Below are 25,434 nucleotides of genomic sequence, written 5' to 3' on the forward strand. Positions count from 1 at the left end.
CTATTCAGATACTGCATTTACAACTCTGATTCACTAAAAAAAAAAAAACAACAACAGCACAAAAAAAAATCAAACATAAACTAGTTTTCTGCACCAAATATTCTGATAATATTCTGAAAACTTCTCTTTTTTCTGAGAGACACAGCCTCTCTGGGCTGCTCTGCACATAACCAGTTAGGTTATACACCAGTTATTTTCACCATATGGTCTTGTCTTTTATTTCTGCAAATATGCAGGTACTTGCTGGCTGAGATGGAACAGTGGGGCAGAATTACATAGATAGTTAATTTGGGTGCAGTTAGAGCCATTCCCAGAATCTTTCAGGCTAGCTTGTCCTGCAGCATTGTCTGTTAAGCAGCTGTAAAGGATTTTATTACACATTTTTACATCATACAATTTTATGCTTTCTATACAAGACAGCAGGCATGTTCTAATTCAGAACAAAAGTATGGGGGTTTTCCCACTTCAGAAAGCGTAAGCACTCCCCACTGAGATGGTGTGAAAACATGTTAATCCTGTCAGGGTGATACAAAAGAAAGCTCAGTCAACCACGGCATTTACAATTTCGACTCCCTAAAAAAGGAGACACTAAACTAAACAGACGATACAGTCTGAATGTAACTTTTGAGTTACTATCTACTGCAAAAAGTGGCAATTTTCTAACATTAGAAAGGAACTCACTTGAGTTTAAATAAGGTGAGGCCATGTCCTGTTTCTCTGAGTTGCTGTTGTTTAATTGAGGAACATTATTTTAAAACTTTTTTTTAACCTATTCAGCTTTTGTTTGCTGCCATTTCAACTTGTGAAATAGACGGCTGACACTAAAAAAAATTTTCAGCACTTCGTATGATGTCTTTGCTGTATTGTCGTTGACTATAGGATTTAAATTGCAGAGAAAAACATTAAAATGTTTCACTGGAAATACCTCTGATCATCAGATGTTGCAACTGGCCCTGTCCTTGCTGTCCAGAGGTCAGTGTGGAACTTTCTCCACTGTTCTGTACTGTAATGCACTCTTGTACACTGTTCACCAGGTTACAGTATAGTTTTCTGTCGTAATAAATGTGTATTTATTAGTAGTATTTATGTATTAGTGCTTTTATTAGCATTTATTGTATGTTTAGCATGTTTGTGGATACTGCAGAAATCTGTCTACCTGCATTTGAAGAGCTGGAACCCTTTAACAAAACTTTCTATAACCTACTGAATGAATACCTTTTTCTATATTATCTTGAGCTGAAACTTTAAAGAATAAAAACTGTAATATGAACATTTTAGCAACATGTGTTAAAAACTTAAATACAATGATATCCATCGTTTATAGGTAAAAAGTGAACTATTCCCTTGACCGATACTGTCAGATCAAATCTTATGGTTACAGAAAGACGGTTTTTGCGGTCTTATGACGTGACTCAGAGTGGCTTTATGATTGGCTAAGCGTCTCCCATGCGTGTTGTGGTAAACAAAATCCGAGGAGCGTGTACATGCGTAGAGCTGGTAATGGAGGATACTGGTCTACTCACAGGGGGCTTAGTTAGCAAGCGGTGTTTTGTCTGTTATGTTCCAGGTGGCCGCTTGTATTGATTACGACGATATCAACAACGCGAGGGACTGCTTCTGAGAGAATTAAGCAGCGGTGGTAGGTACGTGCATGTCGAGCTGTCTTCGTCGTAGAATGTGAACTTCTGAACTTACGATGCTAATATGTAGAGGGCGATGCTAGCCCTTTCAGGGTGCAGTCTATTTCCTGACAAAACATCATTGACTTGACAAATGATAGTTTCACTTTTATTGTTGTCTGTGTAATTCAACCCGAATAGTCATTTCAAACGATGCTTTTTGGAATAATTTTATATACCTGTGATGTAAGAACTCAAGCTACCGCTGTGCAAGTTTGCAAAGAGGACACTATACGAATTCGCTGGATAGTGTATACTAGCGTTGGTTGAAATTGTAATACGGCGCATAGTCTCAACCCATGTCGGTGTTAACGTGAACTAAGGTTAGGTTAGTTAACGCAAGCCTTCTCGAATATGCTGCCTGTCACTTTGGAATTAAGGTTTAGTCACACAGTTCACTTTCAGTACTATGTCCTAGTTTGCAGTGTTGCGGACGTCACCAGAGCTAAATCGGACACCAGTGCTATGCTATCATAGTGGCTAATGCTAACATTAAGTGCCGTTACATGAATCGTTTCCTGTTTGTTTAGCAAGTTTGTAAATGAGCAAATATTTGTTTCGTGGACTTCATCTGCGAGTCCGAATTAAAGAGACGGATAAATGGCCGCAGGTTTTTCGGGGGCGGTCACAGTACTTAACAGGCTAGCTTGTTCCACGTTAATGCAATGCTGAAACTTACAAGTGTGCAAGTGCGAACAGACAACAAGGACATTTAAGGACACATTCGCATTAAATAAGGTTATGTTTTCTGTGCAAGACCGTGGGAGCGTTTTAATTCAATGGTAAACGTGTACGTGGTGTGCGCCCACTACAGGACGTATTGAGTACTGAGGCGCTGTGACGGTCTTGACGGTGTTGTGGCAAAAAGTGATTGTCTGCCAAAAACTGATTTCCGGTATTTGCCAAAAACTGATTGCTCATACTTAAACTGCTATAAGTAACTTGTTGGGCTATAATATGGTAAACATATGTCAAATGCATCCCTTATGGATGACATAAAGTCATCTTGAGCCACAAACAACATTCGTGTAACAAGGTAGAAGCCGCAATCAGTTTTTGGCAGTGACTTTTATATAACCTTTATTTATGCAGTTAAAAAATGTCATTAACATTAAAATGTCTTTTGTAAGAGTAAGCTAGCCAACAGCACAGCAGAAATGCCAGCAAATATTACAATAGTTCTGTAAAAATATTTTAAGTGGGGATAAAGGACCGGATTGGTTATAATGTAAGTACAATAACACAGAATTGTAAAGATACTTGAAAAACAGATAATTTTTTTAATTCTATATGTAACCCCTTTGTAAACCCTGTTCACCGAAGTCTGTTTACGAACGTACATAAAGATATTACACATAAAAAATACACAGAAACATTGGAAATCAGTTTTTGGCAGGCAATCAGTTTTTGGCACAACAACTGAAACCACTAGTGTATATATAACACTATATTTTGACGGCGGCTTACTGCAGCGTAAAGATTTAGTTGAGTTGCACTATGAATAATATCAATAAAATCATAAATATAAATCAAATACTGTGCATAAGTCTTGAGCCACTACTTGTTTCTATATATTTCGCTTCCAAGGAGCCAGACTTATCATTTTTAAATTGGTCTCAAGCAATAATTTCTGACGGTTTTCTGAAGGTCTTTCATAGTTTTTCTTTAGACATTGGCTGCTTTTTCACTTATTTTCAGTCCAGTTCTTTTACCTGCACATTTTCAGAGGGTTTGATTTGTTAAGTAAGTAATTTGTTCCAATAGAGCTCGACAGATCACGTGACTTTCACGCATTGCGTTGTAGATACGTGTGGCAGCAAAATCAAAACACTGCATTAAGCGCTAGCATTTCCAGCACCGGTAATCATTAATTCTGCGGTTTTAATCCCTACTTGCATTTTATTTGCCCCAAAAACAGTTATGTACAAAACGAAGGAGAGCACGGCAGGTCCGTACAAAGACAGACTTGACAAAAAGGGCAAAAAAACCAAAAAAGTACGAGGAAAAAAATCAAAGGAGTGAAAGGGTTTCCAATAGAAATAAAACAAGTGTTTCATAATTCATTCAATTTATTGTCTTTGTTTATAACTGGCATCATTGTTTCATTCTATTATAGAATCCTACAGGAAGGAGGCAAAACTGTATTCCATTGTGCTTTATTAGCTACTTCAGTGAGAAACAAATCAACATACTGTAAAACAGTTATTCATCATTTGATTGCTTCAATACAAGGTTCAAGGTTCAAGGTAACTTTGAACCTTGAACCACTTGATTGCTTCAATACAACGCTTGGGCACATATATGCAGGACTTTTCGTGGCTGTTTTGATTTCGCGCTCCCTTTTAACCGATCAAATCTCGCTGTGGTAGCAGCTTTAAACTCTGTATGACCCATGTTGATAGAAGGTGCCCAGTTTGGATTGCATTTCAGCATTCTGTAGGCTGGTTTTCCTACAAAACACAAGACGGCAAACATTAGCCCGCAAAGCAACAGCAAACAAAGCAGCACAGCGCAGCGAATTCAATTCAAATCAATATAAGACTTATTTGTAACCTACATCAACAATTATGTTATGATTAAATTATGTAATAACTACAACAAAAGACTCACCTTTGTGGAAATGCTTGGAGCAGACTAACATGTAAGCTGGAGTGTTCTGGAACGTTATATTTGGTCTTCGAATCACTGCAATCCAGGCCATCTGTCGGCTCTTTGTTACTTCGGAAACACGGCTTGAACAACTTTTCTTCCACGGTGGAATCCGATAAAAACCGATCTTTTTACCCGTCGGCTTCCTGTGGCTGTCATGGGACCGGGTATTGCAGTTAATAATGCAACAGCTTCTTGCCATTCTTTGTGCTTCTTTTTATCACTGTGTGACTGTTTTCTTGTGAAAGCCTGTGTGCACTAGTACCACTTGCCACTCGTACCTACAATCCTTTGCGGTTTTGACGTCAAATTTTCGAGCTCTATTTGTTTTGGTGAATCCATAAAAAAGCCTAAATGTAGCACAGATTGACATGTATATTACAGTATTTTCACACCAACAAGCTTACTTATATCTATGTTATATCTACGTATATCTTAGTGTGGTCTATAGTGTGTATGAACACTGGAGGACTGAAGAAGTGGCAGACCCAAAAGGAAAAAAAAAAAACAATCTACACAGATGAACACTATCTCAAAAGTCATATCCCTTAAGTAGATCCATCTATTGTTCACTGAAGCCTTATCAGAAATGGTCTCAATGAACAATGGCTGTGAAGAAGCCATTCTTAAGGAAGAGGAATGGGGAGGAAAGGCTGAGGTATGCCAGACTAGCCAAGAACTGGTCTGAAAATCAGTGTCAACAGGTTTAATCGAGTAGAAATTGTTTTTTGAAAGTTTTAGCTCAAATCATCATCAAAAAAACATAGAAGTGCTTGTGTGACTTTGTGAATGAGGCAAGTTGTGTAAAGCACTGAGTGCTCAGAGTAGAAAAGCGCTATATAAGAACCAGCCCAAGGCTGAGTCACAAGAGAATAACAATGAAGACATTATATAAATATAAAGAAATTATAAGAAGACTTGGCTAAGAGAGTTCAGGCTGTGTTGATGGATAAAGGTGGTCAAATATTGACTGTCAGACTCTTTTTGTCTTCTACTGTATTTCCATGTATGTTTGCAGATCTTTCTCATTTTCCTAGCAAAAAAATATTATATAAAAGCTGTGGCTCAAGACTTTTGCACAGTACCTTACTTTACATTGGAAAAAAAATAAAATTATTTGTTTACTCTTTATGTGTGAAGAGCGACATGTAAGTTCCACTTAAATGTGTTTCCTTTTGCATGCAAATTTGTTTTGCATGCCACAAAATACTTTGACCATTTACATTTGCAGGCGCTGCCATCAAGTTTTGGAAATGGCTTCGGACGCTTCCAAAGGGATTATGACTTTTTATCCCACTGCTGAGGAATTCAAGGATTTCAGGCGCTATGTTGCATATATGGAGTCGAAGGGAGCACATAAAGCAGGCCTGGCTAAAGTAAGTGCTAACACATAATATGCTAACACTTGGGCCATTATTTGATATTTTTATCTAGCCATTTTCAAAGCTTCACTGTCTAATGTCTTCTTCCAAGATTGTCCCACCAAAAGAATGGAAGCCCAGACATTCTTATGACGACATAGATGACTTGGTGATACCTGCACCCATTCAGCAGGTTGTGACAGGTGTGTCAGGTCTCTTCACGCAGTACAACATACAGAGGAGATCCATGACTGTGAGAGAGTTTCGCAGGGTTGCCAACAGCAACAGGTGAGAAGCGCAAAATTAAAGAGGTTGAAGATTTTTATTTTCTGATGTGTCTTGAGTACTAATACTAACATATTCAATATTTTTCATGCTTTAAATCTGTGTACGGGGTCAATGTTAATAAACTGTTTTTTTTTCTTTTTCTTCTTTTACAGGTACTGTAGTCCACATTATGATAACTTTGAGGAGCTGGAAAGGAAGTACTGGAAGAACGTGACCTTTAATGCTCCTTTATATGGGGCAGATGTTAATGGAACATTGTATGATCCAGTGAGTTAGCATTATTTCACCCGGCACACAAGCTGATGACATCACTGATCATACTGTACTGACTGATTCTGTTTCTGAGTCTCATTTTAAAAAAATATCTTGTTTCCTTTTCTGTTTACTGGTAGGATGTCAGGGAGTGGAATATTTGCCATCTGGACACCATTTTGGATACTGTGGAGCGTGACAACGGCATCACTATTGAGGGTGTTAATACACCCTACTTGTATTTTGGCATGTGGAAGACCACCTTTCCATGGCACACAGAGGACATGGACCTCTACAGTATCAATTATTTGCACTTTGGAGAACCTAAATCATGGTAAAGATGCATGCTAGTTAGTTAATTGATTTACAACTGTAATTTGTTTTATCTAATGGTAACTTGCACAAAGTGTTTTTTTTTTTTTTTTTTTTTTGTTTTTTTTTTAAATAGTGGTTTCTCATGTCTGCTTGAAACTTGGGGGTTGCAGGTTGGGCATGAGTGCTGTTTCATGTGTGGCTGCTGAGGCCTTTGATGGTTTTCATTTACATTAGACAGTTTCGTCTCTCAAGGTGTTAAAGAAGAGGCAGAAAAAGCAGTTAACTGTTAAGTGTGTACACAGTGTTAAAACGAAAGAAAGCATTCAACTTAACTTGTGCATAGAAACCAGGCTGAAAAGATCTAGGGCAGATGGATACATGCACAAAGTAATTTTCAGCATTTGACTGTCTGCAGGTATTGTATTCCTCCAGAGCACGGGAAAAGATTTGAGCGTCTGGCTCAAGGTAGGTGGCCAGTAGGATATTTTCTGTAGATATGTGTTATATAGCTATACAATGAATACATCAGTCATGGATTCTTGTACTGTAATATTTCATATTTCACAAGAGATTTGATGTCTTTCCTTCTAGGCTTCTTTCCCAATAGTGCTCAGAATTGTGATGCCTTTCTAAGGCACAAGATGACACTGATCTCTCCTTTTGTACTAAAGAAATACAGCATTCCATTCGAAAGGGTAACTTTTTTGTAACAATTTATTGTATTTTTAGCCACGACACAGGCTAAATGCAAGAACTGCACTTGCTTATTGTTTTATTATCTGTTCATTAGATTACTCAGGAGGCTGGGGAGTTCATGATCACTTTCCCCTATTCCTATCATGCTGGTTTCAACCACGGCTTCAACTGTGCAGAGTCCACCAACTTTGCTACAGAGAGATGGATTGAATATGGCAAGCAGGCAGTTTTGGTGAGGAGAGTCATTCAGTGTCGGAGAACCAATTTGATTCTTATCTTAGTGGAAAGAAATACGTTTTATTATTACTTAAAAGAGAGTCTGTGTATGCATTTTTCCCTTTTAGTGCTCATGCCGTAGAGACATGGTGAAGATTTCCATGGATGTCTTTGTGAAAAAATACCAGCCAGATCGCTACGAACAGTGGCTGGAAGGCCGAGACCTGGTGCCCATTGACCATTCACGACCCACCCCAGAAGCTAAGGAGTTCTTGGATGAGTCATTTAATGACATCACCAGCAGCAGTGAGACTAGCTCCATCAAGAGCTGTGGGGAGGACGGACAGTGGAAGAGGTGGGCCATTTCCTGTACAAATGAATCTCCTCGTGAAAATGAACTTTTCCTCTATGAAGACAACGAGCATCAAATTGACATTATAGGTGTATCTACTAACAATCTTGGATGAGTTTTGGTCTCTGTGACCTCTGACCTTTGGGTTCAAACTCGTCATGTGATAGTTTGAGAACAATGCGACATAGAATTTTGAAATTGATACCATGTGACCTCTGACCTTTGGGTTCAAACTCGTCATGTGATAGTTTGAGAACAATGCGACATAGAATTTTGAAATTGATACCATGTGACCTCTGACCTTTGGGTTCAAACTCGTCATGTGATAGCTTGAGAACAATGCGACATAGAATTTTGAAATTGATACCATGTGACCTCTGACCTTTGGGTTCAAACTCGTCATGTGATAGCTTGAGAACAATGCGACATAGAATTTTGAAATTGATACCATGGCTGTAGCTATGGGGGGGGGCTTAGGGGTACCAGTGGCTGCTGCCAGTGTTTTTACACGTGGTTTCACTTTATCTCATTGTATGTCATAACTTTACTGTTGTCCACGGCTGGCTATAAGAGTACAAGCAAGAGTGGTTCATAGACTGGTTCTAATACATACTTTGTACACTGCCTCTGTTTGGCGACAGTGCACACTGTAGGAAGATGGGCAGTCGCTGGAGTTGAGCTGACAGCGGGGGTGCCACCTATTGTGGGACCATAAAACCAGCTTTAGCAGAATATTAAGATATTTAGTTCCTTTCCCCTTTTGTAACAGTAGAAATTAAGTACTTCACAAGTGTGCTTTATTAGCAAATTTACCTTAAGGTATCAAAAGTATTCATTCTGCATGTAGTATTCACAAATCCCACATCTGTTTTGTTGAATCTCAGCACTAAACAAAGAATAGAGACCAAAAGACACCGGGTGTGTCTGGAAGTGCCCGAAGAAGTTGTGCCTCAGGTTGAAGATGAAGACGATGAAGAGCAGTATGGAAAGCGTCCTAGACTCAGTCTTATACCTCCACGGGCTGTGGCACAAGATGGCAAAAGAAATAAAGGTATTAATACCGTCTCACTGATTCCTGTATGGCAACCAAGAGTCCAATAACAATTACTGCTTGATGGTGGAGTTAAACAGTGTAGCAAAACTTATTTTCTGTTTCATTTAATTTACAGGCCCACCAAAGTTGGTTGTCACTCCAACCAAGCTCACGCTAATGGATCCATTTCACAGGGGCCTGTCCCAAAGTAAGGGTGACAGTGGCTGCCCTCCTCATTATACCAAGACTCGTGCACCTGCAATCTCATCTCAGTCCAGGTCCAGAAACGGGCATCTCTCAGTCTCAGCAGCCTCTATGTGGACAGAACTTGGAACTCAGCCTGCTCGCAAAATGGGTGTTGCCAGTCTGCTATTCCACAGGACTCTGAGTCCTAAAGATATTCTTCAGGTGCAGAGCTACAGTCAAGAGACGCAGCGGCAACCCACCACACAGCTACATGTGCACAGCTATGCCAGAGAGCACCAGGCCCGCCATCTCCAGCACAAAACCTTAACGCCGGTTCCATCTTCATCTCAGGCGCCGCACTGTGAGCAAATGAAGGCACGGCCTCAATTTGAAATCACTATGACCAAAGTAGCACAGAATGAACAAGAAGCACAAAACATTGTGGTGACGGAGAAAGAAGAACATGAACCCAAAATGTCCGTGCCTGTCGAAGCTCTGGCTGAAGTCAAGAAGCCTCAAGTTGAGCCCATAAGCAAGCCTGCTTCCCCGCTGGTTCACACACAGCCACAAGATGTGAACAAAGTGGAAACTGAGGCTCCCAAGAGTAACAAGAGAAAGGTTTGACTTTGTTTTTATATTTCTTTATTATAAAAATTACAAAAATTATGTTTTTATAATAGACAATTACATTAAAGATGTAATGGGAGAAAGATGTCAGTTGTTATATTTGTTCATTTGGTCAGTGTTGTGTTGTATGCATGTTTGAACACGGGCCACAGTGCATGCATTGTTATCTCTGTAGGTACCAGCAGGCTGGCCAAAGCAGCTTTTAATCACATCTTTGCTCTCTAGTACTGACGCCTGTTCCTAGAAAGCAGATGTGACAACTCAAAACATAAGTTTCCCTCTGAGTAGACTAACCCCAGCATGAGAAATGATGATTCATGGATTAGTGCAGGTCCTGCCTCAGATTATATTAAACTGACAGGCAAAAATCTGCGCTATGGCTGATTTATTTCAATTAATTTATTTTTCTTCCTCTTCAGGCCTTCTCTGCTTGTTCACTCATATAAGAACACAGACATGTATCTTCACTTTAGCACTGTATATAGTCATATGGCAAAAACGGCTGTTCATAAACGCCAAACAAACTAATAATAAAAACATATTTATTAGTGCTGTCAATAGATTAAAAAAATTAACTAATTAATCTCACATTTTTTCTGTAATTAATCGCGATTAATCACAGTTAGTTGATCGCTAGCCTGGTTGCAATTACATTTTTTGCAACTTCATATTTAAGCTTGTAACTGACATTTATTCAATATAATGAAATGGCGAATAAATACAAATAATGTATTCAAAGAGAATTTGAATAGTTTTCTTCAATCTTTTAGCACAGGTTAACTGGTACTAGAAATTATGCCCATCCATCACACCAGTTTTAGCCAACCTACATTGGCTCCTTGTTGAATATCGTATCAATTTCAAAATTCTCTTGCTTACCTTTACAATTTTAAACAATTTGGCTCCCAGCTATCTATGCAAACTCCTCCATTTGTATATCCCTAATAAGACACTTAGATCTTCCAATCAAAAGCTCCTGATGCAACCGAGGTCTCGTCAGAAGTCCAGAGGTGATCGGGCCTTTGCTGTCGTAGCTCCCAGATTCTGGAATAGCCTCCCTCCTTTTATTTGTTCCTCCGAGTCATCCAGTCTTTTAAATTGCGTCTTAAAACTTATTATTTTAATCTGGCTTTTGATTCAAGCTAGTTATGTTTTTTGTTTTTTTTGTTTTTTTGTTTTACCCATATTGTTCATATTGTTTCTTTTAACTGTTTCTTTTTATTCTTTCTTATGCTATTGCTCTGACTAACTGTGAAGCACTTTAGTCAACTTTGTTGTATTATTATGTGCTATAGAAATACATTTTGATTTGATTTGAAACATTTATCCACTCTGTCACTCTTGGTGAGGCACTTCAAGTCCTTGAAACGAGGAACTAAAGCTATGTAAAGCGCGTGTTCTCAACGATATTAATACATATGCATTTTGTTGCAATCCACTTGGCAATTATGTCAGTTAATATTTCCGAGGTAGACTTACTGAGTCCCCGATGCTCCGTGAGTGGTTTGTCGCAAGCTGGGTGACGCGCTACCCAAAGTCCTACCAGCATCCCCGACTAACGTATGCTTCATCAAACTGCCCGAATTGCGTTGACAGAAACATTTCAGGGATTTTGAGTCATTCTGCACTCCAGATGCGTTAATTGCGTTAAAAAAACTTTAATCGCGTTGACCGTGATGGCGGATTAATTTGTGTTAACGCGTTAATTTTGACGGCACTAATATTTATTGTTTTTCTTATTTGCAAGTAATTAATTACAGGCACTATTAGCTTGATGAACACTTATTTACAGATGTGGCTAACAGGACATTTTAACTACCCCAGAGTGTCACTGCATGAAAAATTGTTGAGCAAAATGTATTTAATAAAAAAAGCAGCAATGTAAATGTGCAAGTTATGTCAATAGCGTACACGTAACACAGGCATGCTGTTGCAGTTTGTTTTGAGATGAGTTAAATATAATTTGTCAGGATCTGAGTGTTGTAAAATAACTCAGAAAAGCTCTCCAGATGTTGGTAATCCTGATTGTAGTGGAAATTGGGTCTAGCTTGATCACCAGATGATGCATGCAATGTTATGATATTGTTTAGATTTATTTAATAGCAGTTTTGGTAAAAATTTATTTTTATTACATGAACAAAAGTTAGCTAGCGGAAGGGCACACATCTTTAACTCTAAGACATTCACCCAGATTGATTAACAAATTTAGGAAGTGATGGGGAACGGGCGTATATTTGTAGGCTAACAAACTAACATCCAAAAAGGGAATTGTCTCACCGTGCGATGAACAATCTTAGGTTTCACTAAAAGCGCTTGCTTTGCTAATACGCATGTGAGTGTCCAAACTAAAACAGCCACAGGACTGTCTGGTTGCTCTGTACTGGCGCATCTTTCTGTGTATGATGTTTGCACACTAATCTCTATTAACATCATAGTCTTTTTATAATCTCTCTCGTTGGCGTGTTGAATTTTAAAAGCCATTATTCTAAAATCTGAGATGTTCAATGTAATTCATGCTGTTTAAACTACAGAATATCCAATCCCCCCTCGTGGATAATGGCATTGTCATCCTGAAAGACACCATTCCTGTCATGAAACCAGTGCACGATGAGCTGAAGGTGATTCCTCAGATTCATCATGTAAGTATTTAATACCTGAGACCAGAAGCTTGAAGGCACGGTTGGATCAGATTTTTATCTGGAAAAGTGTGCATATCAGTACAGAGCTTCCATTATGCCTGATTATAGGGAGACCTCACTGCAAATTAATTTTGTATGTGTTTATTACAACATGCATTATGTGTCCTTTAGTTATGTCTTGCTATGCACTTCTTTCTACAGCAGGTGTCAGACGAGCAGTCGTACTGCAAGCCTGTCAAGAACCAGCAGGAAGCACAGCTGTGTAAGCTGCCTCGTCATCATCCTCTGTTCAGGGAGGCACACAGTGATGATGGTACGTAGTATTTTAGATCCTCTGTGTAATTGTGTGGTGTGTAGTTCGCCAGATTACCAAGCACTGTGTTTACCACAATGATTTTATGTCTTGTTTTAGGCTTTAATTTTTTTTCCATATCTTTTTCTTGCTATATCTGCTAATAAATGAACTCAAGTTTTGTAAATTCATAAGACTAAGGTGGTTAATGTTTTTGTTTTATCACTTCACCTTGTCTTCCTAAAACATAATGGATTCACCATCTCCTTCCTTCATTTATGCCACACCTGTTATCCATAGATTTATATGTAGATGTGCAGGTCATCCAAGAGGAGAAAGAGGAGTGGGCAAAGCCACTAACCCAGTTATGGCAGTGTCTGCCATTTAGCCCTGCTGCAGAGAGGGAATATAACAAACGCATGGGCCAACAGGCTCCCTACTGCTCTATCTGCCTGCTCTTCTACACTCACCATCAGGTAGGAACTAAGGACCTAAATTAACAAAGCCATGTGTAGTCTATGTAGGTGTGGTTAGTTTTACAAGTGGTTCACAAAAGTTCTTGTTTTCTAAACACAGACACACTCAGTTCATTTAAATGTCAAGGAGGAAAAAAGACATGTTTTTTTGCTGTTAGGTATTGTCACAGTTAGCAGTGAACTGTGTGTCGCAAACATTAGTAAATCGGTTTGTCTTGTATTCATCTATATTATATCCTTGCTTCTGTTGTAGAAAGAGCAACTATGCATTTGCAAATAATATAATGTGTTAGATATATTAATATACCTCTTTAAATAAAGATTGCAATAAATATGCTGCATGTTTCCTACAGTTACCATAGTACTGGATTAATCAGAATTTGAGGAGAACAATGATGCTAACAAACCTCTAAACTTTTTCTCTTTTAAGTCTGAATCCAATACTGGGAGTTCTAGTGTGACACTGGTGAATCGTCCAGGGGGCCAGCAGTGGTCTAAACCACTGATCCCTGAAATGTGTTTTAACACCCAGTCCAGTAAGATTACTGACAGCGGGGAGGGGCAGCTGTCTAACCCTAATGTAGCTGAGGATGGTACCAGCCGCCTGGTGAGCTGCACTCAGTGCTGCGTACGTGTACATACAAGTAAGCCCATTTTCTCTGACGCATCTATTAAAATAGTTAGAAGAAGGCTGAGGGATTATTAAATTAAATCTTAATTACATTTAGTACATCCAGACCTGTTTGTTTTTCTTTAGGAAACTAGCACTCAGCTGCTTTTTTTCTTAAGCTACTTTAATAAACCATAATTCAGGCACATCAAAGATGAATACATAAACACCCCTTTGACGCTTAAAACGATTCAGCCAGTTCCTCTAGCAGCTGCTGCACAAAGTCTCAAGTGAATGGTTTTGCTGAATGACGTGCTAGAGTTATTTGCTTCACAGAGAACATAAATGGGGAGTAATGAAAGTGGAAAATTTGCTGCAAACAGTAGCCCTCAGTTTGGTTTTTTAAATACCTTCTGCACTGCTAACAGTTGATGGTTTAAGAATATTATACTTAGAAAAGCAAAATAAGAATAAGCAAAAAGTTGATTTTAGCATCTCTGCCCTTTTAAGCTTTGAAATGTCTGAGTTTGTTTATTTCTGGTTCTGTTTTAGGTTGCTATGGCATTTCCAGGGATGATGCAGAGCTAGATGAATGGCTGTGTGCCCGCTGTGAGGCTGACGCCATCACTGAGGTTAGTTAATGAAGGCATGTCCTTTGTTTTTGTTTTTTCTTGACAAGTTAAAATAAGTCTTTAGCCCTGCTTAGTTGTAAACTTGTATCTAAATGAACAATTTAGTACATGTATTTAGTCTAAATGGCATCACATCCATTAGTGTTAGCTTGTGTATGTTGATTATGTTGCACTCCATACTGTACAGTAATGCCACTGTTTTGCACATGTCTCAACTCTGTATATTTTATATATTTTATTTATTGTTTACTCTATTTAATTTGTAAAATATGTGTACACACACACACACACACACACACACACACACACACACACACACACACACACACACACACGTAGAAAAATATTTAGTATACACATCCAGAAATGCATATACTATTATATATTGTACATATATTTATTAGTTTCAGATGTAGCCATTCTTGTATTTTGCTTGTTTACATTATTGTATTTTGCACAACTCTGTTGCTTGTGAAGCTCGCACACAAGAATTTCACTCACATGTGCTGTACCAATGTACCTGCACATGTGATGTGACAATAAAAGTGATTTGATTTGATTTGATGTTACAGTAAAATCAAGTGTTTAGCAGTGTAGTCTGCTGCTTGGAAAGGCTCATAAATGGAAGCAGCTTACCACTGGAATCTTAATGGGCCCCATTTGTGTCACTCTTTCATAGCGGTTCTGCTGTCTGCTAAAAGACACGGAGGAATGTCTGTTAAAACACACAAAAAACATGTGTGTATGTCTTTAATTAAGTGTTAAATGTAAAGTAAAATTAGATGAGGTAAGATGTAAACAAAGCTACTGTATTACAGGCCAAGAATAAATTTGTGCTGAGCCACATTCACCATATAGGATGATAACACACTCACTGTGGGGCCATTGGCATTGAGATGTCAGTTTCTGTGGTTGCATTGAAACCAATACATGTACTCCTTACTTAAAATATATAAACATGAGGTGGTTATACCCACACAAAAAGATGTGAACAGTTCGCTACCTGAAAGTACCTGAAACAAAAAATCGGAAGGTAACATAAAAGGATTACCAGTAAAGACATGCTGTGTTCACGGCTACCTTCCTCAGAGGAATGAATCATTGGTACTGTTTCCCAATAACTAGAATTGCAGAACTTGTATAACAGATAAACTTCAATTGAGAATTTATTTGACTGAAGTTGAAATGATTTGCAGCTCCGGCTGCAAAAAATCTCTTGGCAATTTTTGTGAGTGTGAAGATACCTTTGTTTATAAAAAAAAAAAAAAGTGTCTGCATATGTGCACATGCCAGCTCTTTCTCTCTGTCAAAACATTGTACTACTACTGATGATGATGATGATGATGATGATAATAATAACAACAACAACAACATATTTCATGGTACAGAATAAGGCATAACTGTTCACGTCAGCACTACAGAATTGGCTTGTTGTTTTTTGGGGGGTAAACAGAACTGAGAGCCGCATCATTAAAACTTGGCTCTGTATGACGTCGCTTCCTCTCTGCAGAGATAGCGTTAGTGGCCCCTTCCTCTTGGTGGACATGTATTTTTTCCACCTTTTGTTTTAAAAGATTATCTGAAAATTTCCTTTGCTCTCAGCATTCCCATCAGCTCAAAACAATAGGGAACTATTCTGGGAATGTCTCCTGAAGATAGTCTAAATCCCTCTGACCACTAGTGGGCAGTGCTCCACTGTACACTTCATTAAGCCTGAGACGATGTTATGTAGTTTTGTGTTTGTGTTTTTTACTTGTGGAAGTTTTCGGTCTTATCTAACTTGATGTCATGGTTTAAGTACACTAAAAAGTTTTAATTTTTTTTTTTTTGGTAGGTTTACTTAAAATGTTATTGCTACAGATGTCCTTGTTCTGTTTTTAGCGAATTTTAGGGCTTTAATCAGGATTCAGGGTGTCCACATTAAGCTGTTACTTCCCCATGATTCACAGATCTTGTGTCAGTGCTTTTCTGGTTTATATCTTGTATAAAGGTTTCTAAAAAAGGTGTATAGAAAGCTATTAAAAATAGCTTGCAATAATTTTTATATTTATTCACAGAAAAGTAAATATTAACAAGATAATAAAATGTGAATATTACTGCCTAGCATAGCTTTAAATGGCTTTAAGAGACTTGATACATTCAAGTCTTTTTGTCCAAATTTTTAGAAGCAAAATAAACAGAATTTTTTTTTCCTGCATGTGATTCTTTCATGAATGTTGTGCAGCTTTTTGTTTATTGGCGACACTCGTTTGTTTATTGGTTTATTTATTTGAAACATGCAGAGGTGGTTTTTCGTGTTCTAGCACATGTCTGTTGGGTTTGTAGGACAAACAAATGATCAGACAAGATTAAGCTTCATATGACTGATTTTTTTTTTTTTTTTTTTCATGCAAACCTTTTACAGAATTGTGGTTTTCCTCCAGTGTAGACTAAGAACAACATACTGTCCTAATCAAAACATTCAGTTTGGTGTAATAAGAGAAATGAATCATATACTACAGCTAAAAATATATGATGCATGTTTCTTTTTGCAGGACTGCTGCCTGTGTTCCCTGAGAGGAGGAGCTTTACAGAGAGCCAACAATGACAAGTAAGAAGTACTGAAATAAACAAGTTATGATATTCTAAACACAACTTTGTCATTTACACACAGTAATGCAGCAAGAGGTTGAAACTGGGGCTCTGCCTCCACCTTTGTTCACTTGTTTGAAGTTGTAAGAACTTCAGTCAGGAAAACATTTCCCTGCTTCTTGGATTCAGTCAATCACGCTCAGTCGCAACATTATGTCATAAAATTGTTGTCATTCTCTTTGACTGCTGTAATTTTTGCTTCCTTTAACCTCTTACCTCTGAAATCATCTCATCCATTAGACCTTTAAACTAATCTAATTTTTCAAATTCATATGTGTGTTGTGCAAACAAACAAACATCTGTGGTTACCCAAATAGAAAAGATTGACTATCTTGACTATATTGACTACATGCATTTTCACACGCACCCGAGTCCAGGAGCTGTACTGAATTTATGTTGAGAGCGCCTGAAGGCAAAATCCTTTAGCCCAGATGATGTTAGTCACACCCTGTTTGAGAGTAGAGCGTTCTCAGTGTGCTGAAGTTCAAATAGCAGATTTTCCTCACACTGTCAAAGTGATATCATTCAAAAGTCATCTTGAGTTCAGCCCAACTGGAGAAACTAGTTTATCTTTAGATTTTTGAAAATACATGATTTAATTTTTTTTACAGTTTCATTCATTTATTTAGTATTGAATATGTGTAGACAATAACATGTATCCCTAAGGCTTTGTCTACACTAATCCGGATAAAGTTGAAAACGGCGTTTTCGTCTAAAAACGCTCCGCGTCCACACTATCGTTTTCAATCGTTTCAGAACAGTTGTTCATCCACTGAAACGCCTGAAAACACTTTTCTGAGCATGTGTGAATCGTGAGACAATTCGACCTGCATAATTTCTGTCTGCTGTTTATTTACTTTCCGGCTCTTTGAAACATCACGGCAAAAGGTCGAGGAAAAGCACCGAGTTTTTTAAATGGATTAACAATGAGGAGTTCTTGCTGCATGTAACACAAAAGTACAAAGTTGCAAAAGCGAGTGAGAATTAAAGAATTTGAAGAAAAGCTATCTGGAGCAGGTACAAACTGATATTAATCTTTAATAGGGCTGTCAAAATTGAGCGCAAACAAAACAACTGCTGTATAATGCCCTCTGCTATCTTTGTTTAATTGGTCACATGATGGCATCATATGACTAACATGCATCATCGTTTTCGAAAAGGCTCCGATTTCGCTGTCCACACTGCAACACGAAAACGGCGTTTTCAAATGTATCTGCTTTGGAGAGCGTTTTCAAAAAGCTCAGTTTTCCTCGGCCAAAAACGCCGTCTCAGTGTGGACGGAAGGCCAAAACAGAGAGAAAAAGATGCTTTTTCAAACGAAAATGTATTAGTGTGGACATGGCCTAACATTCGGTGTGGGTGTAACAGCATACTCTTTCTGTGAAATCCAATTCATGTTGCCTTTCACACAGGTGGGTTCATGTGTTGTGTGCCATAACTGTGCTGGAAGCTCGCTTTGTCAACATCACTGAGCGGAGCCCCGTTGACCTCTCTGCCATCCCATTGCCACGTTTCAGACTGGTAAGTCAGTACAGCTGTGTACTGTAGGGTTACACATGAGTGCGGTGACCCACACAAGGCCACGCGTTTTGTAGATTTGGGGATATCGTTCCTGTGAATGTGGAATGCATCTGCCATGGAATGCAAATGACACGGTAAGGTGTGTGTGTGTGTGTGTGTGTGTGTGTGTGTGTGTGTGTGTGTGTGTGTGTGTGTGTGTGTGTGTGTGTGTGTGTGTGTTTTTCACTTCCGAGCACAAGGGCACTTGGGATGTCATGAGTTCACACATCACTTCTAGAGTCCCTGTTGTACTGTCACCACAGTTTTACTTCTTGTTTTTGTATGTTCTAAAAATAAAGAAAAAGTACCGCTTAACTGTGTAATGACACACACACACACACACACACACACACACACACACACACACACACACACACACACACACACACACACACACACACACACACACACACACACACACACACTTTTTTTAGCTTCCTGTCAGCTCACCGAAGTAAATTTCAAAATAATGTAAAAGGATTGCACTATCCTTGTCTTGTAGTTTGTTTGAGATCTAAGCATTGTGATGGAAACAATCCAGGAATTCAGTTACGACAGTTGGCCTTGTTGGCATTGTTACGCGTCTGTAACACAAAGGAACCTTTGTCAAAGGATCTGCTTTTACGTGTGTTTAAATAAGATATATGATGTCACTAAATTGTCAACAGGAAGCTGTGTAATTTCCTCCAGCATGTCTGCATCTCAGTTTGTGTGCCTTTTATAATTCATTTCTGACTTCCTTCCTCTCATCCTCCCTGCTTGGCTTAGACGATTTCTTTTCTCCTTCTTCGCTTCTCATGTTTTTCCTTTTCCTAGCCTCCCATTTACAATATGGAACACTTAATTTCACCCCCTTATTTCACTCTTTTGTCTTTGTTTCTCCTGTAGAAATGTGTGTACTGCAGGAAACGGATAAAGAGGGAAGTGAAAGGCTGCTGTGTTCAGTGCTCCCATGGGCGTTGCTCCACGGCATTTCACCCCACATGTGCTCAGGCAGCTGGTGTCCTCATGCACCCAGATGACTGGCCATTTATTGTCTTCATCACCTGCCACAGGCATAGAGCACCAGCCATACCTGAGGTAATCGTGGAGAGTCCCAGTCCGGCCAGTAATAATTTCTGAAGGTGTAAAACAGATTACCAGTGAAAGGAAATGACAAACAAATTTGCCTTTTTCTCAGCATGAGCTTACACTGCTTTTTCGTCTTAAAATTGTTTCAGAGAAACGTTTTCAGTTCCTCACTGTAAAGAAGTGTTAGTTCCACATTATCAGCAAGGTTTAAAATGACCCTGAATGGCTTTCTGGGACTTTGATTTGAAGAGCAATTAGGTTTGATGTGCAGGTTAATGAATACTGTTAAATTAATTATTTTTTTCATGCGCTTCCAGCTGAATGTATAGAGATACTGGGTCATAATAAGAACATAATGCCATCCCATGGTCTCCTTACACCTTCATCACATCTTTTTTTCGTCTCATCCCTGTGATACATTCTAAGTTCAGATGTAAAGTTGCGGTCTAGCAACATGTCTAAACATCGTACTGTTAGAGACACTTACTCATCACATCCTAAATCACACATCAGATGTGTTGCTGAATTGAAGAAAAATATGTACTAGGCAGTTGGAAGCTAAGCTGCTAATTTGCAGTGGTGTTTACAGTTTACAGTGATGTGCTGTGTTGGACTGGTGCAGGTGAAACTGTGGTCATGTTTGGTTTCATTAAGGGTAGCAGACGTCAATATAAATTCAAGGTTATGATTTCGTTTAGCTTCACACATTAAATTCTACCTTTTGTACTAGCTTCATAATGTTTAGAGGGTTGGAAATCAGCCATATAGCCCTCTGCCTGTATCTTGTGGAATTCAGTTTGCTAGATCCACAAAAGAGCAGTAAATATCAGAGTAGGCGCACAGGTCAGCTGATCGCAGCCTGTACACAAAGAAAATTCAGCCAGAGTGCTCAATAGAAATGATTAAATGACTTCTTTAATGTAACTCTTTGCCCCACGCTGCACCGCTGCTTAAGTGGTTCAGTCTCCAGCTCATTGTGTCCATATACCCATTAAAATAGTTGATGTTGTTTACACTACTGTTAGGAACTGTGGCATGTGTTGTGTAGCATTTAAAATTCCTCTCTTTTTTTTTTTTTTTTTGGTTTATGTTATCAGTTGATGAAGTGTCTTTGCAACAAGATGCTTTTATAAAGTGAGGACTGTCTTGCCTCCCGTTGTAGCTTCCAGCACAAGCTTAGTCAGCCGTGCAGCACCATAACAGCTGGAAGCTACCACAGGGATTTCTGCTTTTGCACGTTGAAGCTTTGATTCACTAACTGGAGAAGAATAACACAATAAATCTGCTCTGACAGTCTCCTTGGTATTGTTGTGACTACCAGTTTGTGTTGGTTCTCATGTGTAGTGTTCATATCTTTTTTTGAACAATGGGGCAGGGATAGTGTTTAAACATTGCTGTAACCTGCTAATCCATTTCTCTGAGTTATCTTTATTGCACTACAGCCACCGTCTTACCCTTAATTTTTTTCCCCACAGTCCCAAGATAAACTTTAAAGTAATAACATTTGATTAACACTCAGTATGTTTGTCTTCCACAGCGCAGCAAAGCTGCCATGCAGGAACTGGTAGTGGGCCAAAAGGTGATCTGTAAATACAAGAATGGCCGTTACTACCAGAGCGAATTGCTGGAGCTAACCACGGCTACGTTTTATGAAGTGGTGTTTGACGACGGCTCATTCAGCGACAACCTCTTCCCTGAGGATATTGAGGTTAATAAACCTCTCAGATAGCTAAACCTGCCCTCAAGTTTTCCTTTTCTAAATGCCCTCCCTTTCCAGATGGCCTGAGGTCAATATTTGTTTAAATGTGTTTGTAGAACCGGGACTGCGTCCGCCTCGGCCCACCTACCAAAGGTGACGCTGTTCAAGTTCGATGGACAGATGGGTTGATATATGGAGCCAAGTTTGTAGCTTCCCACTCCATCCCCATGTACCTGGTAAACATGCATTTATCCCTCTGATCCTCATCAGCTTCAACTCTGTTTGATTAGACTCCATCAACACATAAAATGCTGGGTTAGGATGATTGTAAAGTCTTGGTTGTCTGGTTTAAAAATTAACATTTTGTCATGTTAAACAGATGGTTGCTAACCAGTTTGTAATACTTTAAGATGAAGGGTCTTTATCAGTCATGTTTTTTAAGCTCTAAACAGAAAATAGGAGCCTTTATGCGAGTGTTGATGGTAGATCAGTTTGTTGCATTCTCATGAATCCAGTGTGTTTGAATATCTTTAAAGAATTTCTTGGCACAAAGAAGAATCACATAAAAACTTGTCAAGCTTAATGTAGATAAAATGTTTTTCTTTAATACATTTAAAACAAGAATTAATGTGGTCGTGATGAGAAAAATTCACTTTAACATCCAACAGGATAAAATAGAGCGAGGACATTTTATGCCTGAGGGAGGTGAACTTTACTGTTACATCAGTCAGGAGCAGAGTCAGACATTTCACTTTTTGTTACACTTACTTGATAATGTTAATCTTTGTTGCCCTAGGTGGGAATAAATGGGAATTCTACTCTGGCTATGAAGAAAACTATTATGTGACACATACAATACAGTATGAGTAGAAATATTCAAATACGCTTTAATTTAAGCACTTCCTCTATGTGTGTGTAGGTGGAATTTGAGGATGGCTCGCAAATCTCTGTCAAGCGAGAAGACATCTACACTCTAGATGAGGATCTGCCTAAACGGGTCAAGTCAAGGATGGTGAGCTAAAAATCTCAATGCTTTATGTTTTGCAGAAATAAATATGACACCAGTTGTTGGGATGCTGTGTAAAATGTAACTAAAAACAATGGAATGAATAACTTAAACTCGTATTTTATTTAAAATAGAACATAGAAAGCACACACGCCCGAGCCTCAACTCTCGCGGCCTGGTACTAAACGACTCATGGACCAGTATGGCCCGGGGGTTGGGAACCGCTGATCTACGGTACATAATACCAACAGATTCAGGGAATCTGGAGAAATGGTCTTCAGACCTTTTCCCAATTTCCAGGAGAAAAGGTTCAAAATCAGTACTGGATGCCTGAGATCTTCAGACCGTCAGGCAGCACTGCATTAAAATCACTCCATGGGCTCAGGAAAACTTCCAGAAATCACTGTCTGTGAACACTGTTGACGTGCCATCCACATATGCAGGTTATAGCAAAAGAAGCCAGCAATCACTGCTGTCTTCTCTGAGCCAGAGCTCATTTAAAATTGGCTGACACATACTGGGAAACTGTTCTGTGGTTAAAATTTGAAATTCTTTTTGGAAAACATGAACATTACACCCTCCAGACTGAAGAGGAGCTTATAATCAGCACTCGGCTGGTATGGGAGGTGCATAAGTGCCCGTGGAATTGACAGTTTGCATATTTGGAAAGGTAGCGTGACAACTGAAAGGTATTACAGGTGTTAGAGCAACATGTGCCCCATCCAGATGACACCTTTTCAGGGAAGACTTTGTATATTTCCACTAAATAATGCAAAACCACGTACTGCAGCTATTGCAACAGCGTGGTTTCATACATAAAGAATCTGGCCTTCACCAACTGAAAACATTGAGTATCATGAAGTGAAAAGTTCAACAAAGAGCCGAGACTGTTGAGCAACTAGAATCCTTTGTCAGACAAGAACAGGACAGCAGTCAGTTCTCAAGGTGTAGACTGTTGGTAATTGATGAGGGGACGATTAATCTTTAACTATTTATCTGTTCTGTTATGAGTAATAACGGGTTTGTGAGCTTTGCAGAACGTTGCAGTCTGCTTTTATTACCTCTCAGCTCTAAAAGGCTAATAGGGTATTGTCATCACCCTGCTTGGTGGATGACATGGACACCAAACTTTGTGAACACGATAGCTTGAGAATGAGGTGACATAGGATTTTCAAATTGGTCCCATAGGTGCATCTACTTTGAAGGCTGCAGGGTGGGACTGGTGACGTATTCTTTTTTCCTTCTTTTCTACACAGCTAGCCAACTTTGTTGTGCAATTGCAGCTGTATGTTTGCATCACAACTGTAGAACTAAGCAGTAACTTTTGTATCCCCTTTTTGGTTTTCAGTCGGTGGCATCAGACATGCGTTTCGAGCTCTTCGCGCAAAACGACGTCAAGCAGAACACCAAAAGGCAGCGGGTCATCAATTCTCGATATAGAGAGGACTACATTGAGCCGGTCATCTATCGAGCCATCATGGAGTGACATCCTTTTCTTTCTGAGGGTACTGCTTAAAGGATTGACTACCCCTCCTGCTCTTCCACGGCCTGTCAGGCTCCATATTTATAAACTACGGCTGGGACTTTAACTGACTCTTGTGTGCTTTGAATAATATTCATCGACATTCATGTCCCATTGCAGTCTGGAGATTGTTTGCTTTCCCCCATTTCATCGTTTTTTTTTTTCTTTCCTTCAGGAAGAAGCCATTAATGAATTAAATGTGAAAAAGATTTGATATTTTCTTTGTTCTCTGCCACCCTGATTAGCAACTGTTGACTAAAAAACTCTACATGTTATACAGCAGAAACATATTTCTCATTTAAATCACAATTCACTGATTCAGACTGATGTTTTCACAATTTTTGCCATAAAGAAACTTGTTGATGGAAGTTTTCTCAACTCTGTTTTCTCCACTGATGCAGACACACTGTAGCCGTTGACTGTTGACAGTTTGAGTTATGAAGAATTGTGTCAAATCATAAACCCCAAAGAACTAAAATTCTCTGTCACCGTTTTAACAACGGTTGATTTTGTTGCTTATTGCGTTACATTTTGTGGTTGAGAAATACGTATACGAGTATGTAGTTCACCCATACATAGTTGTCATTGTGCATCTACTGTGAAGACAGAGGACGTTTGACATGTTTTACAGGCCCAAGCCTTACACTTCAGAGGGCCTACAATACCTTGGTTTATTATAATTATTGTAATTAATGTTATTACTATACTTTTATTTATGCAAGTGCATCAAGTTTGAAAACAAAGCTATTTTTGTCATGTCCTTTTCACAGTCTGTAGAAAACCTCAGATGTATTTATATTTATTATATTGACTGGTTTTCAGACATGCTGTTTAAACTGAGGCTCGCGTTTGCTCTGCAGTGAATTCGGGAGGTAAAGATTATTATTGCTAAAGTTGTTCAAATAGCTTATTGTTATCTTCTTTCTGAGCTTTTTTTTTTTTTTTGGTTTTTTTTTATTTCATTTTTTTATTTTCGTTTTGTTTTCGACTTATTGCCTCAACCAAGTGGAGTTTTTGTGTTTCTGATAAATGCTAGCTTTAGAGATTGTAGTTTCAGATGATAGTTCAATCCCTGATGACGACAAACTCCACGACAGCTCATTTTTGGATTTAAGTGAGTTTGCTTTCATTTGCAGTTCCTTGAACCTGCTTTAAAACAGACTTGTGCAGAGAATTACGAACCTCTGTAGGATGACCTTTGCAGATACCTTTTAGCTATGATCTTGGCTACTGTTGGGTTTCCTTTGGGTCTGTCTCCACAGCAGCATTAAGTCTGTACACTCTTTGTAAACACCAACTGTTTGAGTAAAGTTTTGAATACGAAAAATACCCTTGTGTAATTTATTTTCTCTACAAAATCCTGGCATGTACTAGCATGTAGCAACTATAAATCAAACTTTTCTTTCTTTAAGGGAAAACAGAAACTCATTACATGAATAAGTCTACTCTGCTTGGCTTGCCCACTCCTGCTGTCAGATAGTGGTAATAGCTGTATTCAAAATGCAAAATATATGTATACATCTCTGTAAGTTAAATCATATCACATGTTAGAAAAATTTAACAACTGGTACCAGCACTGGGGTAAATATATGTACAGATAGATAATTATATTTGCATATATCTTCTCGGACAACATAAATAA

At 38.7% G+C, this 25,434-nt stretch overlaps 1 protein-coding gene across 5 annotated transcripts; it reads left to right on the forward strand.

The window, feature by feature from the left end:
- The first annotated feature begins 1,457 nt into the window (after positions 1-1,457).
- kdm4ab (lysine (K)-specific demethylase 4A, genome duplicate b) lies at positions 1,458-25,121 on the forward strand. 5 transcript variants are annotated; one of them, XM_040022125.1, is made up of 23 exons: positions 1,458-1,643; positions 5,560-5,704; positions 5,802-5,977; positions 6,130-6,244; positions 6,370-6,563; positions 6,960-7,009; positions 7,136-7,239; positions 7,335-7,472; positions 7,585-7,811; positions 8,693-8,859; positions 8,978-9,645; positions 12,186-12,293; positions 12,495-12,606; positions 12,886-13,061; positions 13,492-13,705; positions 14,224-14,303; positions 16,838-16,893; positions 18,347-18,455; positions 19,383-19,574; positions 21,103-21,273; positions 21,381-21,500; positions 22,184-22,276; positions 23,619-25,121. In XM_040022125.1, the coding sequence occupies exons 2-23, from the start codon at positions 5,582-5,584 to the stop codon at positions 23,754-23,756; spliced, it is 3,531 nt and encodes a 1,176-aa protein (XP_039878059.1). In that variant the 5' UTR covers positions 1,458-1,643; positions 5,560-5,581; the 3' UTR covers positions 23,757-25,121. The 5 variants fall into 5 exon arrangements, with proteins under 5 accessions (XP_039878059.1, XP_039878061.1, XP_039878060.1 ...); XM_040022127.1 differs by having other exon boundaries at positions 12,498-12,606; XM_040022126.1 differs by having other exon boundaries at positions 1,458-1,639.
- The last annotated feature ends 313 nt before the right edge of the window (positions 25,122-25,434 follow it).

Source organism: Simochromis diagramma, unplaced genomic scaffold (assembly GCF_900408965.1).
Source record: "Simochromis diagramma unplaced genomic scaffold, fSimDia1.1 OVJJ01000205.1, whole genome shotgun sequence".
Taxonomy (NCBI): domain Eukaryota; kingdom Metazoa; phylum Chordata; class Actinopteri; order Cichliformes; family Cichlidae; genus Simochromis; species Simochromis diagramma.

Coding starts and splice junctions, on each gene's coding strand:
- kdm4ab (XM_040022125.1), top strand. CDS start 5,582: ATGGCTTCGGACGCTTCCAAAGGGATTATGACTTTTTATCCCACTGCT. Junction 5,705..5,801: donor ATAAAGCAGGCCTGGCTAAA/GTAAGTGCTAAC, acceptor TCTTCTTCCAAG/ATTGTCCCACCAAAAGAATG. Junction 13,062..13,491: donor TCTTCTACACTCACCATCAG/GTAGGAACTAAG, acceptor TTCTCTTTTAAG/TCTGAATCCAATACTGGGAG.